At 43.9% G+C, this 15,139-nt stretch overlaps 1 protein-coding gene across 3 annotated transcripts in view; it reads left to right on the top strand.

Annotated features, from left to right (window-relative positions):
- Window positions 1–7,669, top strand: part of C2CD2 (C2 calcium dependent domain containing 2) — a 32,448-nt gene extending 24,779 nt beyond the window's left edge. For 2 of the 3 annotated variants that reach the window (XM_041399895.1, XM_041399894.1), the window contains exons 12-14: window positions 1,313–1,440; window positions 2,513–2,825; window positions 7,329–7,669. In XM_041399895.1, coding sequence (XP_041255829.1) covers window positions 1,313–1,440; window positions 2,513–2,825; window positions 7,329–7,555 — 668 coding nt within the window. In that variant the 3' untranslated portion in view covers window positions 7,556–7,669. Of the gene's footprint in view, window positions 1–1,312; window positions 1,441–2,512; window positions 2,826–4,558; window positions 4,596–7,328 lie in introns of all 3 variants that reach the window. The other variant, XM_041399896.1, reaches the window with a different exon arrangement.
- Window positions 7,670–15,139: the final 7,470 nt, after the last annotated feature.

The raw sequence follows: 15,139 nt of genomic DNA, 5'->3' as shown, positions 1-15,139 counted from the left end.
AAGAAGCAGTAAGCATGAATAGCTGTAACAGCACTTGGATCTTTTCCTGTCTCTAGGGTAAGAAACACTCTGACACCGTGAAGCAGTGTGGTATCACTACATCAATTTGGGAAATGTTAAGTGCAAGACTTCAGAGTTGACTCTCTGAAATATGATATTAAAGACACAAAACACTTACTGGAAAATTTACCTGGAGACAGCTTATTCCATATTGTTATGGACAGTGTTTATATTGGGGGGATTTCTGTGAAGTGTTGATACAGTATTGCAGGAGGAATTACTCATTCAAACTAAAGCCAAATGAAAGAAATACAAAGGAGCTTTGGGGTATGGCAGTAACTTAGGTAAAAGTTATTACAAACATCCTGGCAAAATAGCAGCAAGCACTCTGGAAAAGATGTTCTGTGTGTGTGTGCCATAGTTCTGAGTGATGGCAATAATAAGAATTAATGCAGGGGCTGGGGAGATGGAAAAAGTTAAGGTTTGAGATGAGTGTGGAGACATACACACATATTTTTAATCCTAGGCTTCATCTTTTCTTACATTACTGTCGCAGTAACAAAAGGCACTGCTCAGTTTAGTTAACACTGGTGCTATTCCTGCCTCTGTTCTTTTTGTTTTTGTTAAAACTCTTGCCAGAAAAGTCCACCTCAGGCAATTAAACATGGGGATTTTTGTCTTGTTGACTTCGTTAGCCTTGTTTGTTCCTGAGCTTGATGAATTTGATTAATGTGTGTTCGTGTCCTAGATGCCAGAAAGGGCCATGCTTAAAAATAAACTTGTGTTTGTCAGTGAAGAGCATTTTATACAGAAGATTTTATATTCCTCTGCAGTGGTTGGGCACTGCACTTTACAGGATTTGGAGGCAGCTACTTTGCCTTCCCCACCCTATCACAGTGCCATAGCAAAACTGGAAATGCTGGTCAGGGAGATCTGGAAAAGGGGCAAAATAACAAAAAAGCCACCTGAGGAAGCAGCATTCTGTGCCAGCCTTGTACCATGTTAGAACTATGGTTCTTCATGGCTGGGATAATTCATGATGTCCCTACTGTCAGCACAGGGTAGCAGTGCGTTGAAATAATGGGTGCTTTGTCCAGGCTTCCAGAACCTCCTTTATTCTCGTGGAAAGGGTTTGTAAGTCACATTTTGGTACCTTTTCTCCAAAAATGGGTGACAGGAGGGAAAGACAGCTGGGTGGTGAATTGGTAAGTTTATGGCGTTTATGCAATTTTAAATCCAGGACGAACTCTGCCTGTGTCTGCTCTGTTTTTTCCTGTTTCCTTCCCCCTCTGAAATGCTCCTTTCTTTGCAGAGCTGCTGGTACTGAACGGCACAGACCCCGTGGCAGAAGCAGCCATTCGGCAGCTGAGCCAGTCTGCGAGGCAGAAGCTGAAGTCCCCTCGGAAGAAAAGCACCATTATCATATCAGGGGTGTCCAAGGTAGAGCAGAAAACAGCACTTAGAGTTCTGGAAAGCCTTTTCTGCACTGACTGCAGCCTTAACAGGGCTCCTGTGTCCCTGCAGAGTCCAGTTTTGTGAGCCAGGTTATTTCTGTGACTGTTTCAAGTTCAGCCAAATCAGGGTGTTGGGTTCTGATTGTTAGATTGGAGAGCTTGACTAAAATGCACTTCGTCCTTGGATAGGAGTGGTTTTAGGGATTTGGGACAATCAGTTTAGGTGAGAAGAGAGGATACATAAAAAATATGTATATAAAACAAGAAGGTATTGTAACAAGACAAAGGTAATTTCATATTAAAGGTAAGAGCTGAAACAGACACACAGGCAACCAGGGATGTTTTCACTCTAAATGCCAAGTCTAGCCCATGAATGTAAGGAAATACTTGTGTGTATATATATAAGAAATACCACTTTTAATTTTGAATCATTAATACTATACCACAGAGATTTTCAGCAATCCAGTGCCAATCTTGAGCCACATGTTATGTTTAAGCTGTGTAGTTTTGGGCCTTTTTGTAAAGTAAAATAATTTAGATACTCAGCCTCAGGTTTTTTCTTCTTTATATTCTGTGTTTCACTCATGTAGAGAAGAGGCACTGAAAAAGTATGGCAAATTTTTATACTTTTTTTCAAAGTTGTTAAAACCCTCTGAAAAATCTCTTGTTCTCTGGTCTCTGTTCCAGAGGGAGGGCAAATAATGAGACAAGATGAAATGCTGTGATGTTAATTTTCTTAGAAGGACCAAAAGATTCTCTGTGTATGCTGGCACTTCATTACAGCAGCACATATGGGGGAGTCCTGTTACTTGTGGTGGGGCCAGGGATAGGTGGAAGGCATTTCCTTAATTGATTTTTTCGCTCATTTGGCCTTTGCAATATCATTAAAACTTAGCTAAGTGCTCCTCTCCTTTATTAGAGCTAAGGAAGTTTCAGGTGGCTTGCTGATGGTCCTGAGCAATACAAGTGTGAAGAGTTAAAATAACTCTTGCAGGGAGGTTTGTTTTTCTCCAGCAGGATGACTTGTGTCAGTGTTGTTTTTTATTTCCACTGGGCAGACCTCTTTATCTCAGGACAGTGAAGCTGCACTGATGATGGACTATGCTGCAGCCATGGACAGCTCCTGCAGGGAAGCAGATCCACCCTCTGTGGAGGAAGCTGTTGCAAAAATCACCTCTGACAAAAAGCAGTCACTGGATGCTTCAGAAAGAGTCCCTGGCAGTGACCCACAGCAGAGCACCCACAAGGCCTGGGCTTTGGAGAATGGCAGCCAGCAGTGGGACACCAGCACACTCCTGGACCAGACCTCTGAAGAAATATCTGGGAGCTCATTAAGTGTTTCAGAAACTGGGAGCATGAAAAAATCTAAAGGTATATGACCCTCACTTCCACTTCAGCGACTGCTTTCTCTGTGTAATTGGCTGCAGTAGTTCATCCTTTCTTATTGATTTTTTTTGTCCTTCAAACTCTTTGTGATTGTGGTGTTGGTTGAAGCTGTTCTACTTGCAGCTCTCTTAGCCAGCTCAGGCTTTCTTACCCTCCCCTCCATGAGGAAACAGCTCACCCTTAGAAGCTGGCAGCTCATTACAGCCAACTCAGTTATTTGGGAGAGACATCACTAGGCACATTATCAATTCTTCAAGGAAAACTGTGTCCTTCTAACCAAGGACTTCTCCTGTATTGCCAGCCCCATTACCAGGGTGAAGATGGCAGGGATCCACTCTTGCTTTCCAATCTATCCCCCTTCACCTCTCTGAGCACAAGGCTGCCCTCACTAAAGTGTGTTTAGGGAAGCACCACAGCTGAAGCAGAAACTGCCTGCTGAAGAGATTCCCCCTTTTCACTCATTTCATTAATGCGTCATTTGCTAAAGAAAATGGAATAAAAGTTAATTTAATAAATAAATAAATAAGGTATCACATAAACTTGCTTAGGTAGTTACAAACCTGAATAACTGCAGTTTGAAAATGTCTTAGGGTTCTTTGTGTTTCCTTGGTAAATCCAGTAACCTCTGAGCACTGGTTTGTGGTAAACACAGGGACTATTAGGAAGTCTTACAAAAGGGTCAGTGCAGTGGACTGTGCCCCAAACAGGCACACAGGTTGCACCTTAAAGTTGCAAAAAATACTGTGCTTTTCACTCATATCCATCCCTCTCTGCTTTATTATTTTCTATCCTTTCCTCACCCAGAGACCCTGGGAAATGGCTCACTACAAAAGCTCCCTATTTTACTGGATTTTCACCCCCCTCACCCAAGGGCAGACACTGGAGCTCTTTGTCAGGACCCTCCCTTGGAGCATGGAGCTCTCTGGCCTTCCCACAGCTGGACTGCTCCACATGAGAGATCAGGAGGGAACAGCAACAATCCGTGTCACACACATGCCCAGGCACTGGAAAGCCTTGGGTGTGTTTAGGGTGTGGGGAGTGGGTTAGTTGTCAAGGGATTTGGCTCATTTTGGAGCCTGGAAAAGTTTAGGAAGCTGTGTGAGAAACTGCAAAACCTCTGGACTCTTCTTCAACATGATATTCTAAAGCAGGCAAGTGGAAGTTTGTATGTGAGTTGTTGTCTCGTTTTGGGTTTCCCTGTGCAAAGAGATGAGGCTTCTTGGGATCCTTTTCACACAATTCAGTATAAGTCTGCTAAAAACTGCAAAATATCCCTGAGAGAGTTGTATCATCTTGAAAAAATACTTGAAAAAAAACTGGCTCAAATCCCTTTCATTATACACAGATGTCTTTGTGGAAGTCTTGAATCTCTGCTTTGTCACAGCTGAGTAGCTTTTATGGAGTAAGATGGGAAAACATTTCAGCCCCCCTGCCTTCAGTGAGCTGTGAATAGTTCAAGGCTTCTGTTTGTCAAATGCTTTCCCTTAAAAAAACAAACAACAAAAAAACCCACCACAAATAAAACCGCAAATGCAACAACAAAAAAAGCCAAATAAGGCCAAAAACCCAAACAAAACCCCTTCTGCTTTGAAAAGCCTTTTGTGTGTGTTAATGTCTTAAAGCTAGCACTTTTTTTTACTCTTGCATATTTTTGTTTGTTTGTTTTTTTTACCTTTCTGACTTCCTCTTTCTTACCCGTTCCCTTTTATAAACTTAAGATGACTGCTATGCCAGCCAGAATTAATTACCTACACAGTAAGTTATTTTTGTCTCTTTTTTTTTATCCCTAAGAAAATGTAGCTTTACAATGAGACACTCATTGTAAAAACTGAAGCGAAAATTAGTTTGACACCCATTTTTCTTCTTCCCCTATCCATTCCTTTTCTCCTTCCAAAATTACCTTCCTGTGCTCAGGTGTCTTAGCAGACCAGTCTGCTGTGACAAATCATCTTTCTGGTGGTTGTGCTGTCCAGGAGGGTCACACAGAGAGGGCAGCAGGGATGGTTTGGAGAGATGCTCTACATCAATCAAAATCTGCTCGTGCAAACCATGTGTGACCCCATAACTGGATATACATACAAACAAAACTTACTTCAAAACCTGCTGCTTAGTGATTTTTAGATAAAGCTTTTCTAGCCTAATTTACAGAGCTACCACAATCTCAGCAGGTATTTACAAAATCAGCAATTTTTTACAAAACCACCTGTATGAAAACTGTTTTGGAAGTTGGGAAGGAATGGAAAGCAATCTCTGTTGGTATCCTTGTAGATGTGGAAGGAAATCTTCCTCCATTAGCACAAATGAAATTCAGAAGTGACCAGCATTTTGAGAACACCCTACATCAGTGCAATGAGTTCATACAGTGCTCCCTGCTCATCTGGTGCTGGGGGCAGGGCTGCCACATGGATCCTGTTGAGCTGGAGGAATAAGCATGCAAACAGCACACGAACCAGCAAATGAACCAGCACATAAACCAGCACGAGCACTGCCAGGCTGCTGCCCTGCCCTGCCCTGCCTCTCCCAGGGCTGCATGTCTGCACAGCAGCCAGAGCCGCTGCCAGGCAGCATGCTCCAAGCTGGCTGCACACTGCTGGGCATGTGGCAAGCTTCCAGGCAGCAGAGGCTGAACGCCAGGGAGCTCTTGTGTCAGGGCTGCTGCTTGTGCTGAGCCTGTGCTGCTCTCAGGGAAGTGCTGCCCACGGATTTTCAGCTGCAGGGAGTTGTCCCAGGCCACCGGCACAATATTTGGAGCGTTGTTAATTGGGTGCTGTTTCCTGGTGTAGAAAATCAGTCTGGTTGACAGAATGGATGGGACTAAAAATCTGCTTAGGGATAAACCCTTGTGTCCTAGTGCTGCTGGGCAGAGCAGCTGCCTGCTCAAACAGGAGCTGCACAGCAGCGAGGCCTCTGCACATCAGCAGCTGTCACTGTCCTGGGGTGCAACACTGCTGCTTTTGTGCTGCTGCTGACAGCTTGAAGTGATACTGCCTTGGCAGAAAGATCAGTCAGAGGCTGATGGGAGAGCAGTCAAGATTCAAATCCACGAGTTCTGGTTGCTTTCAGCTGATTTCTGCTTCCCATCCCATTGTGCCCTGTGAGGGGAGTCTGAGCAGCTGCCAGAAAAAAGCCATGCTTGAACGTCCTCCCAGGTGCTGAGTGCTCAGCCCTTAAAGTACACAGTAATAAACACAAGTACATTTTTATGACTGCTTTGGTGTGCACAAAGCAGCATCTGGCTGCCTTGAAATACCTGTTCTGCATCTGTCACTGTGTGCAAAGTGACACAGAGTCCTTGGCAGGTCCTCGGGGGACAAACATTTAATTCTAGCTGTGGCAGTGTCCCGTGAAAGAACTGCCCTGTGTTGCTTTTTGTGTCCATTTGCAGTGGGAGGAAAAGCAGAATGAAGACCATGGCATGACAGGAATTAATAGCTGAACTGAGAAAGGATCAGGAAACCTGATAGTGGTGCAGGGAGGGGGTGTGGAAGCTCTGCCAGGGAGGTGACTGTCCCCACATCCAAGTCTGACTGCCAGAAGCTCCTGTGCTGGCTTGTCACCTGGGTCCTCCTCTGCTCAAACGGGCTCTTGCCACCTGGGACAGCAGCCCTAGCAATTCCATACAAAACTGATGCTATTTTAACACAGAGCTGATGTCCCAGCCAGGCTGAGTGTTGCTGGTAGCCTGGAGCAGTGTCCCTGCCAGCTGCACACCAGGCACACATGGAGAGGGAGGCTGGAATTTGGCAGAATGGCTGCAAAAACAACCCAAGCTTGCAAGGAGAGGAGTAGTGATAGCTGCTGTTGGCAGCATGAGTCCCTGGTGAGATGACAGCTGCAATTGCCTTGGCTGCATGCTGGGTTTGACAGGAGGTCACGGGAAGGAACACGACAAAATACAGCAACTTAATTTACCACAGGAAGGATTTGGGCAGACTTCTGAACCTGTTGGAAGCAGATGTAATATTATTTTTAATCTGCTTGAAGTGCATTGCTATTCCTCACAGGGTTTTAGAATAGCAAATGCTTTGTGAGTGTTACTCTGGGTGGTGCTGCTGAATTTGTATAGAACACCTGCTGCCTGGCTTGCAGAACCACTGCACATATGTTTACTGCCAGGTACTGTTGTCCTGCACTTCAAATTAAAATTTGCTTCACGTGGTGCCTCACAGGCTGATCTTCACCTCCTTTGATCTCTGAAACAACAAAGAGTAACATTATTTCCTCTCTTTCATTCTTTTTATAAAATCCTTTCTACTTCACTGGTTGGAAAGATTGGATGTGCCTCTATGACATGTGAGAGCCCAGGGTACAACCCACCCCAGTCTGTGCATGTGTGTGTGCTCCAGAGGAGCATTAGGTGCTAAGTGTAAGGAGGGAGCCTTAAATCAGAGGATCAGCTTTTCCCACTCGTGCTGCAGTTAAAGCTGAGTTTCAAGAGGACAGCAGCCTGTTCTGTCTAAAGTGTCCTGCCCCTTTTTCCCTGCACAGGTGGGATTTTGAAGAAGAGCGCGAAGCTGTTTTTCCGCCGGCAGCACCACCAGAAGGACCCGGGCATGAGCCAGTCCCACAACGACCTGGTGTTCCTGCAGCAGCCTCTGTCAGAGGAGAGCCGCAAGAAGGGAGGGACACTCTCACGAATTCTGAGCAAGAAGCTCCTTTCCAGGAACAAGAGCAGGAGCAAACTGAACGGGGCTTCGGGAGAGCCGTACCTATGAAGCCAAACCCTCTCCGATGGCATTCCTGCTCACCAGTTGAGCACTTGTTTACAGAGCAGTACTAGAGAATACAGATATGGCTGATGACTTGCATAAAAGGATGTTCACTGTTAACAGTGGTCTTTTTGGTTTATTTTTCCAAAACGCTTTTTCTCTCTGATGGTGAAGTCACTTCCTCCAAATACGAGCAGTGCTGAATGTGTCCAGCTTTTGGAGGAGTGTGTGGTTTCTTCTGGAAGAGGAGGGAGGATGAGCAATGATGCAGGTGGGGACCAAGAAGCCACCTGATGTCCTGGGGTGAACTGGGAAGAGCATTTCCAGAAGGTAATACCTCTGTGCCCAGCCCTGGATGCTGTGCCCAGCTCTGGCTCCTCAGCACAGCAGGGCCAGGAGCTCCTGGAGCTGAGCAAGGGCCTGGAGCAGCTCCGTGCCCAGGAAAGGCTGAGGGAGCTGGGGCTGCTCAGCCTGGGAAGGAGCCCCAGTGAGAGGGGAACCAGCCCTCCCTGGCCCTGTGTGTGTCCCTGGCTGTCCCTGTGTCTGTCCCTGGCTGTCCCTGTGTCTGTCCCTGCTGTCCCTGTGTGCAGAGGTCAGAGCAGGCCCAGGCTCTGCTCCAGGCCCAGCAATGGCCCCAGAGCCACGGGCAGGGCCTGAGCCCAGCAATTCCCCTCACAGGAGGCACAACTTCTGCCCTGGGCAGTGCCCAGCCCTGAGCAGAGCCCAGAGGGGCTCTGGAGGCTCCTCCCTGGGGACATTCCAGAGCCATCTGGACACAGCCCTGTGCCCTGTGCTCTGGGATGGCCCTGCTGGAGCAGGGAGGTGGCACCAGTGACCCTCTGTGACTTCCAGCCTGAGTGATGTGTAGGGAGGACCCAAAGGTGATCACCAGATTAACATCAACAGAGAGCTCTGGACTGAAACACCCAGTTCATGTGGCTGAACCTCTACAGAGAGAGAAAACACCACTGTGCTCCCTCACTGCAACAGTAGCAACTGATTTTTCTAGTCCGACTGAAAGGGGGGAAAAAAGAGGCCCAGATCCAGTTTGTGCTGTAATTTGGAAGTGGGTGAGTGTTCAGAAGCAGAAGGAAAATGCTGACTCAGACACCCTACTATAATATAATAACTGTAGCCTGCTATAATCACTGCTCAGCCCGTGGAGGTGGAGAGATGCCTTTGACATTAGCCATAAATCAATAAATTATGCAAATACCAATACTAGCATATTGTTCAATGTTCTGCTTAAAAAGAAGTTATGCTTTAAAACACAGAACTTGGGTGGGTTTTTTTTAAATCTACTTGAAGCTACACGCAAACAAAGTATTTGTAAAATCTTACATGTACCTTTTCTTCCCTGTGTGAGAAGCTGTACTGCTGAAGCAAAAACTCATCTTAGGGGCTCTAATTCCTTCTCCCAAGTGCTTGTTAGACAAGTAGATAAACCATCATATCAAATGCAAAGCTAGGAGCAGTAAATGGTGAGTAGAGCATAGTTAACCCTACAGTGCTTTTCATTGGAAAGCTTGTCTTACTTGCCAAACACTTTCTGAGATCTTAAAATATGCAGTTGTGAAGGAAGCTTTTGAAAAAATATTAATTCCCTTAGTTCAGTTTATAGATCTACCAGTGTTGTCATGTGCTGAGTAGTTGGTCAGGTGAGTTTTTTAACCTTTTTTCCTTGCTAAATATTGCAGCTGGCTCCTTTAGTTTTAAATGAAAAACTGATGGGAGCAAAGGCATAATTCTCATTTTGGCTATGAAGGAAGAGTAAAATGTCAGTATTTCACAGGTACCATTTTTCATGCTTTACCTGTATTTTTCCATCATCTGTCTTCCTGCTGAGGACAAAGGACCAAGCCTGTTCTCTTTAGCCAAGAAAATCATCATTCATTCCAACTAAATTACTGACCTGAATGGATGATAGACCTCGTGCCTACTTTGCCAACAGTGATTTTTCTCCTGGCCCCTTTCCTCCCTTTAAGCTGTCCAACACTTTGGCAGATATTTGGGCTTTCAATTTAAAGCATTCATCAAAAAAAGTTACTGAAGAATAGAAACACATTTCAAATTTCTGACGGACTCAAGGTTCCCTGGTAAATCAGTATCAAAGTAGAAGGAGTTTTAATTTCTTTTTTATCAAGAAAATATTAGAACTGAATGGTCAAAATCTTTTAACTGTTTAAAAATACTGTTTATGTGTAACCTCCTGAGATCACTGTGGTGGAACAGTAGACCAGACTATCAAATAGTTGTACGTTTAAGCATGCTGCTTGTTATGAAAACACTTGAAGGCATTTTAATGTTCTTTATTTTGAAAATTGGGTACAAATTAATCTTCTGGAGCTTTATTGTGCTTGGAAATCCCAGTTCAGTAATACAGGTTTCACCAGCCTGAATGTGCCTGAACAGTTTTGTTTATTTCTAATTCAATACAAACTATAAATTTTGTTTCTTCATTTGTTCTACAGTGCTTCATGGTGTGAGCATTAAAACCCCTGGTGTCATGTTCCCTCAACAGACACTTTTTCTCTTGATTTTACCAGGAACTTTCTGTGTTATGGGAAGGGTGGGCATCAAGTCCCTGACATTTTTAAATGCTCAGTCTTTGTTGCTGAAAGATAAAACAACTGTTCCTTAAATTCAAGAAATCCGAATGAAACTGAGCTCCACGGGTAGCACATCCATACCCTAAAAACAAAGAGCTGTGGAATGTAGAGGCAGCACATAACATTACTTGAAGTCTTCTTAAATTACTGAGCTGGGATTTTAATTTACAGAAGCTTTAGCATGTACTGTAGAACAGAGTGAAGTAACACTGAGTAACTTGCAGGATACAGCACTGGGATTTGTTTGTAATTTACCCCAGAGAATGGATACACATGAAAAAAGTGGTTCATCTTAAGGTTTTGATGATCACTTGAATGCTTGTCTCAATGGTGGAAATTAAGGACATTCTTTACTGCAAACTGTGAGGGTTTGGGCTCACATGTGTTAAGAGAGAATGAATTCTCCAGATAAGGAGAGCAAGGCATTTGGTGTAAAAAGGGTATCTGGTTTTTTATTTGCCTTCACTCCTCAGGAAAATAAACATTGTTTGGTTTGATGTTGGATCTCTGTATCTGGCGGGTGTGTTCCTCACCTCTTCTTACTCCTTTGCAAATCATTTATGTCCTGCTGTAAAAACAAGCTAAGGCACTAAAAACACAAGGGGACGACTGAGTTGTGACAACCCCAAAGACCCACAATAACGAATCCCATCCCCTCCTTGGGCTGTCATTTAAGATCAGGAGATTTGAGGATATACATTTCTTGTGTATTTGGGTCAGTGTGAGCTGGATCCTCACAACCTGCAGGATCCACACTGCAGTTTTGGGTCAGAAAGACTGAATTTGTCAACTGGCACAAATAACACCGTGATGCGTCCTGTGCGGTTTTTGTTTTACAAAACACCTTCTGTGTCTTGTAATTTGATCCAATGTTCAAATGTCTAGTTATTAAAATCACAAAGAATTTTAATAACTACCCACTTGAACAGTAGATAAAATCTTTACATGATATTATTACATTGAACACTTCTTGTTTACTGCCTTGCAATTTAATGATGTCAGAACAATAGATTGGAAACAACCTGTGAAATATTCATTCCTTTTGTCCCTTTTCTCACACTTTTGTGTCTCTGGATGTTCTATATAGCAAAGAAAGCATGGGTATTTATTTAATGAGGACTAAGAGATGAAGGCTTGCTTCTCCTTTCTAAAGAATTTTTCTGCCCATACCTGCAACTTCTTAATTTGTGTTTGTAGTTTGTTTTGCTTTTTGGTGTTTAAATTTGCCTTGATGGAGACAAGTCCTCACCAAGATTTGTCTTAGCTTTAGTGTGAATTTTGACTAAGTAAAGAGTACAAGAATTAAATTACTCTTTGTAGATGAAAGCAATAAAACTACCTAATATCTCCAATGGGAATACAAGCTAAGTAACTTTCTTAAGTGATTGAGATCTCCTTCAAAGGCACTTTAAAGAGGAGGGGAAGATTTTATCCCTAGGTCACTAGTATTTTATATCCCACTTGACCCAGGAAGAAATTCGAGTAATTTTACTCCTAACAATATATGAAACTTGGGAATCTGAGGCAGAAGGAATGCCAGGGTGGAAAAAAAATTCATTTTGAAAGCAAAATACCTTTGCCAAAGTTCTTCAGCTTAATGCACTGTGCAGGCATAAATACTGGGTTTTATTCTTACACTTTCTGACAGATTTTCTTTCTCCCTGCTCTTTCTTTGGGAGACAGGCTGGGGCTCCAGGCCATACAGACCTTGTGCTGTCTTGCTCTTGAGAGGACTGGATTTATAGTGCTGCTTTTTTGATGAAACTGGCTGGCAATTACACCAGTTTTGGGGATCAGTGGAATTTTACAGCATTTCCTGGTACTGCATCTTCTTGCTGGTTCTAGGTGTTTTGCAAGTGAAAACTTTCTGCTGTGTATTTCTTGCAGAGTTCTGCTGTTCTTGATGTGCAAAACATCATAGGAAAAAACAAAGTTGAAAGCATAAAATGCTACCAAATGTGGATGGGGAGGCAAAATAAGAATCTTGCTCATGTTTTAACACCTATTTTAGGTCTGGGAGCTCTGGGTGTTGCACAGAGCAAGGTGAGAGCTGCCTGGATTTTTCAGCTGAGTTTATTGCAGGCTTTGATTCGGAGAGCTGAGGTTTGAGAGAAGTGCTTCTAGAATTAACTGTGCCATAGCTCCAGGCTAAGACATTCCTGTTGTGAGTAGGAGCAGCTGACCTCATGCTCTGACCTCAACAGGACCTAAGTGGATTTATTCATGTGTTTAAAGTCAGCATATGCTTCTGCACATTGCTAAGCCTCAGCCTTGGTGACAAACAACTTCAGATTAATTATATAACAAGGGTGATTACTTTAAGTTAAGGGTGAATAATACCACTTCACTCAGGATATCCAAAGTGCTACTATGCAAGGTGCTGGCATGGTGTGAAAATAGCTGGGAAGGATGATCTGAGGTCTTTCCAGTACTATGACTCTGTATTTCCCAATGATGTATTATGCTCTGTATTATTCCAAGTGGGATAAACCAATTTTTTTTTCTATCATCAACTGTCATAGTCACTTCTTCTGTGGTGTGTTTTTCTTTCTGTGCATACATAAACTCAAGTTGGTGCAATTATAAAATCTATGATGTACAGATTTATTATATCACTACAAAAAACCTAAGAGGATTTTTTTTAAGAAGTAACTCCTGCTGTACATACAATAAAAGCCAATTGTCTCTGTGTGGTGTGCTGTCCTACATACCCAGGTGTAACAGATGGTTTTCTACCCTCCTCCAGTAGTTTGACCTGTTGCTTAACACAGACCATTTACCTGTTTGTTCAGGAGCAGAGTTCTCTCCTGATAATCCCAGCCTATCAGGCAGCCAACTTGTTGCTTGAGAAATCACCTGAAACACGGATTGGGCAAGGGATCTAATGGCAGAAGGAATTGTGGAGCTCATTTTGGTTACTCAGTATTTTTTTTTCTCTCAGTTATGTTGTAATATCCTGAATTAAGGGGCAGAGGGGGGAGTTTTAGGGCCTGGATCCTATGGGGAAGACACCAGTACTAGAATGAGCACAGCCTGGGAATTAGGTTTCCTTGTGATGATTTTATTGAAAAGGTTATATTATAAATCACTGCTACCACAAAGCCTTACCAGACTGAAGGGAAAAAAAATCCAACCTCAACATTAAAACTACCACAACAAAAAACCCAACAAAACAAATAAAAGGCATTCATGTGAAAATAGCCACAATAATGTTTTTATTTCCCTTTCAAAGCTGAGGGCTGTACCCTCTTTTACAAGGAAATGTTGCATTCCCTTCCTGGGAGTTACTGCCCACATGTTTATTTCATATTATTGAAGTGCTCAGCTCTAATTTCCCGATATTCTCCTACTAACAAACCTTCATCCTTTTCCTCCCTGCTCTAATCTGTGGTGAGTTTTTTTACCTTGTGTGATGCATTCCTGTACATTAGCAAAAGTGACAAGAGCTGTCAGAGGGACGGCAGGAATGGATGTAGCTCCAAGTGTGACACCATCCTCTTCCCTCCAGTTCACCATTCTTAAACAATACATATAAAGGATCTTCAATTTTTCATCTCTCTACTCAAGTGAGCCTGGCATAAGAAGCAATTTCATAGTCTGAGTTTAGTGCTGAAAAAATTAATTTTGGAGCTGCAGGATCCAGACTCACATGCATTGTAAATGTTCAGACAACTATACTGAATTAATTTATACTGATTTTGACAAAGTGAATGCACTGCAAGTCAGACAAACCACTCTGGTGTGCTGGATGCTGGAGAAAACCAGGCAGAAGTCCATGTGAGTATGAACTGAAATATACAGGGAAATAAGTAAAAGGAGACTGTACAAAAACTACCAGTCCTTGAAAAAGCAAATAATTTGTACATGCAGTTAGATCCTTAAAAAAACTCCCCTTCCACCTTGCAGTCATTTAAAACTGCTGGTGAGTAATTTTGAAAGAAGAAATGGTTCCCTATCCTGAAATGAACACTGTTTTCCCAAGTACAATATTTTGAAAATTCAAATGCTGCATTGTTTCCCCAAGCACGTGACAAGACAGTCAGTATGGCCATGGTGCCCTGGGTACATCAGGGAAAAAAAAGTATTTCCAGCAGGTCAGGGGTGATCCTGTCCCCCTGCCCAGCCCTGGGGGCACCTCTGGGTGCTGTGTCCAGCTCTGGCTCCTCGGGACAGCAGGGACAGGAGCTCCTGGAGAGGGACCAGCAGAGGGTGACGAAATAAGGGACTGGAGCATCTCTGCTGTGAGGAAAGGCTGAGGGAGCTGGGGCTGCTCAGTCTAAAGAAGAGACACCTGAGAGGGGACCTCTTTAATGTGTATAAATAGCAAAAAGTGGGGATGGCCAGGGGATGGATCCAGGCTCTGCCACAGGATGAAAGGAACAGGCAGAAACTGATGCACAGAAGCTCCACCTGAACATGAGGCAGAACTTCCCTGTGCAGTGACCAAGCCCTGAACAGATTTTCCAGAGAGGCTGTGGAGTCTCCCTTGCTGGAGTTATTCCAGAACCGTAAGGACACAGCCCTGTGCTGTGTGCTCAGGGCTGGCCCTGCTGGAGCAGGGAGATATGACCTGGTGACCTGCTGTGGTCCCTTCCAGCCTGACCCTTTCTCAGAATACTCTCTACACGTCTCTCCTAAACTGGTACTTGGGTTTGTGGAATGGGAAACGATTCAGAAAGGCTGTTTCCACCTGGTAAAGATGTATCCAGATGTGAGAAGAGCACATTCCCTGGAGAAAACAGAGCTGGTGCCAGCTTCCCACCCCCTTTTGATCTCCAGTGGTGTGACAGTGAAGGCTGAGCAGTCACACCATGGTGGCAGGGAGCACTGCATAAGGCTTTGGGGGGACTCCACTGCAGGCAACACTTCTCAGCAGAGCAAAACATTGGGGCATCTTGCTTGGATACAAAAAGCCTGTGTGCTTCTTGCCCTGGCCACTGCCTGGAGTGGTGGAATAACCTGAAGGTTTAAACCCCCCAGA

The sequence above is a fragment of the Onychostruthus taczanowskii genome, unplaced genomic scaffold (genome assembly GCF_017590055.1).
Source record: "Onychostruthus taczanowskii isolate IOZ18803 unplaced genomic scaffold, ASM1759005v1 scaffold17, whole genome shotgun sequence".
Lineage (NCBI taxonomy): Eukaryota > Metazoa > Chordata > Aves > Passeriformes > Passeridae > Onychostruthus > Onychostruthus taczanowskii.
This window is presented reverse-complemented; position numbering and strand designations above follow the sequence as displayed.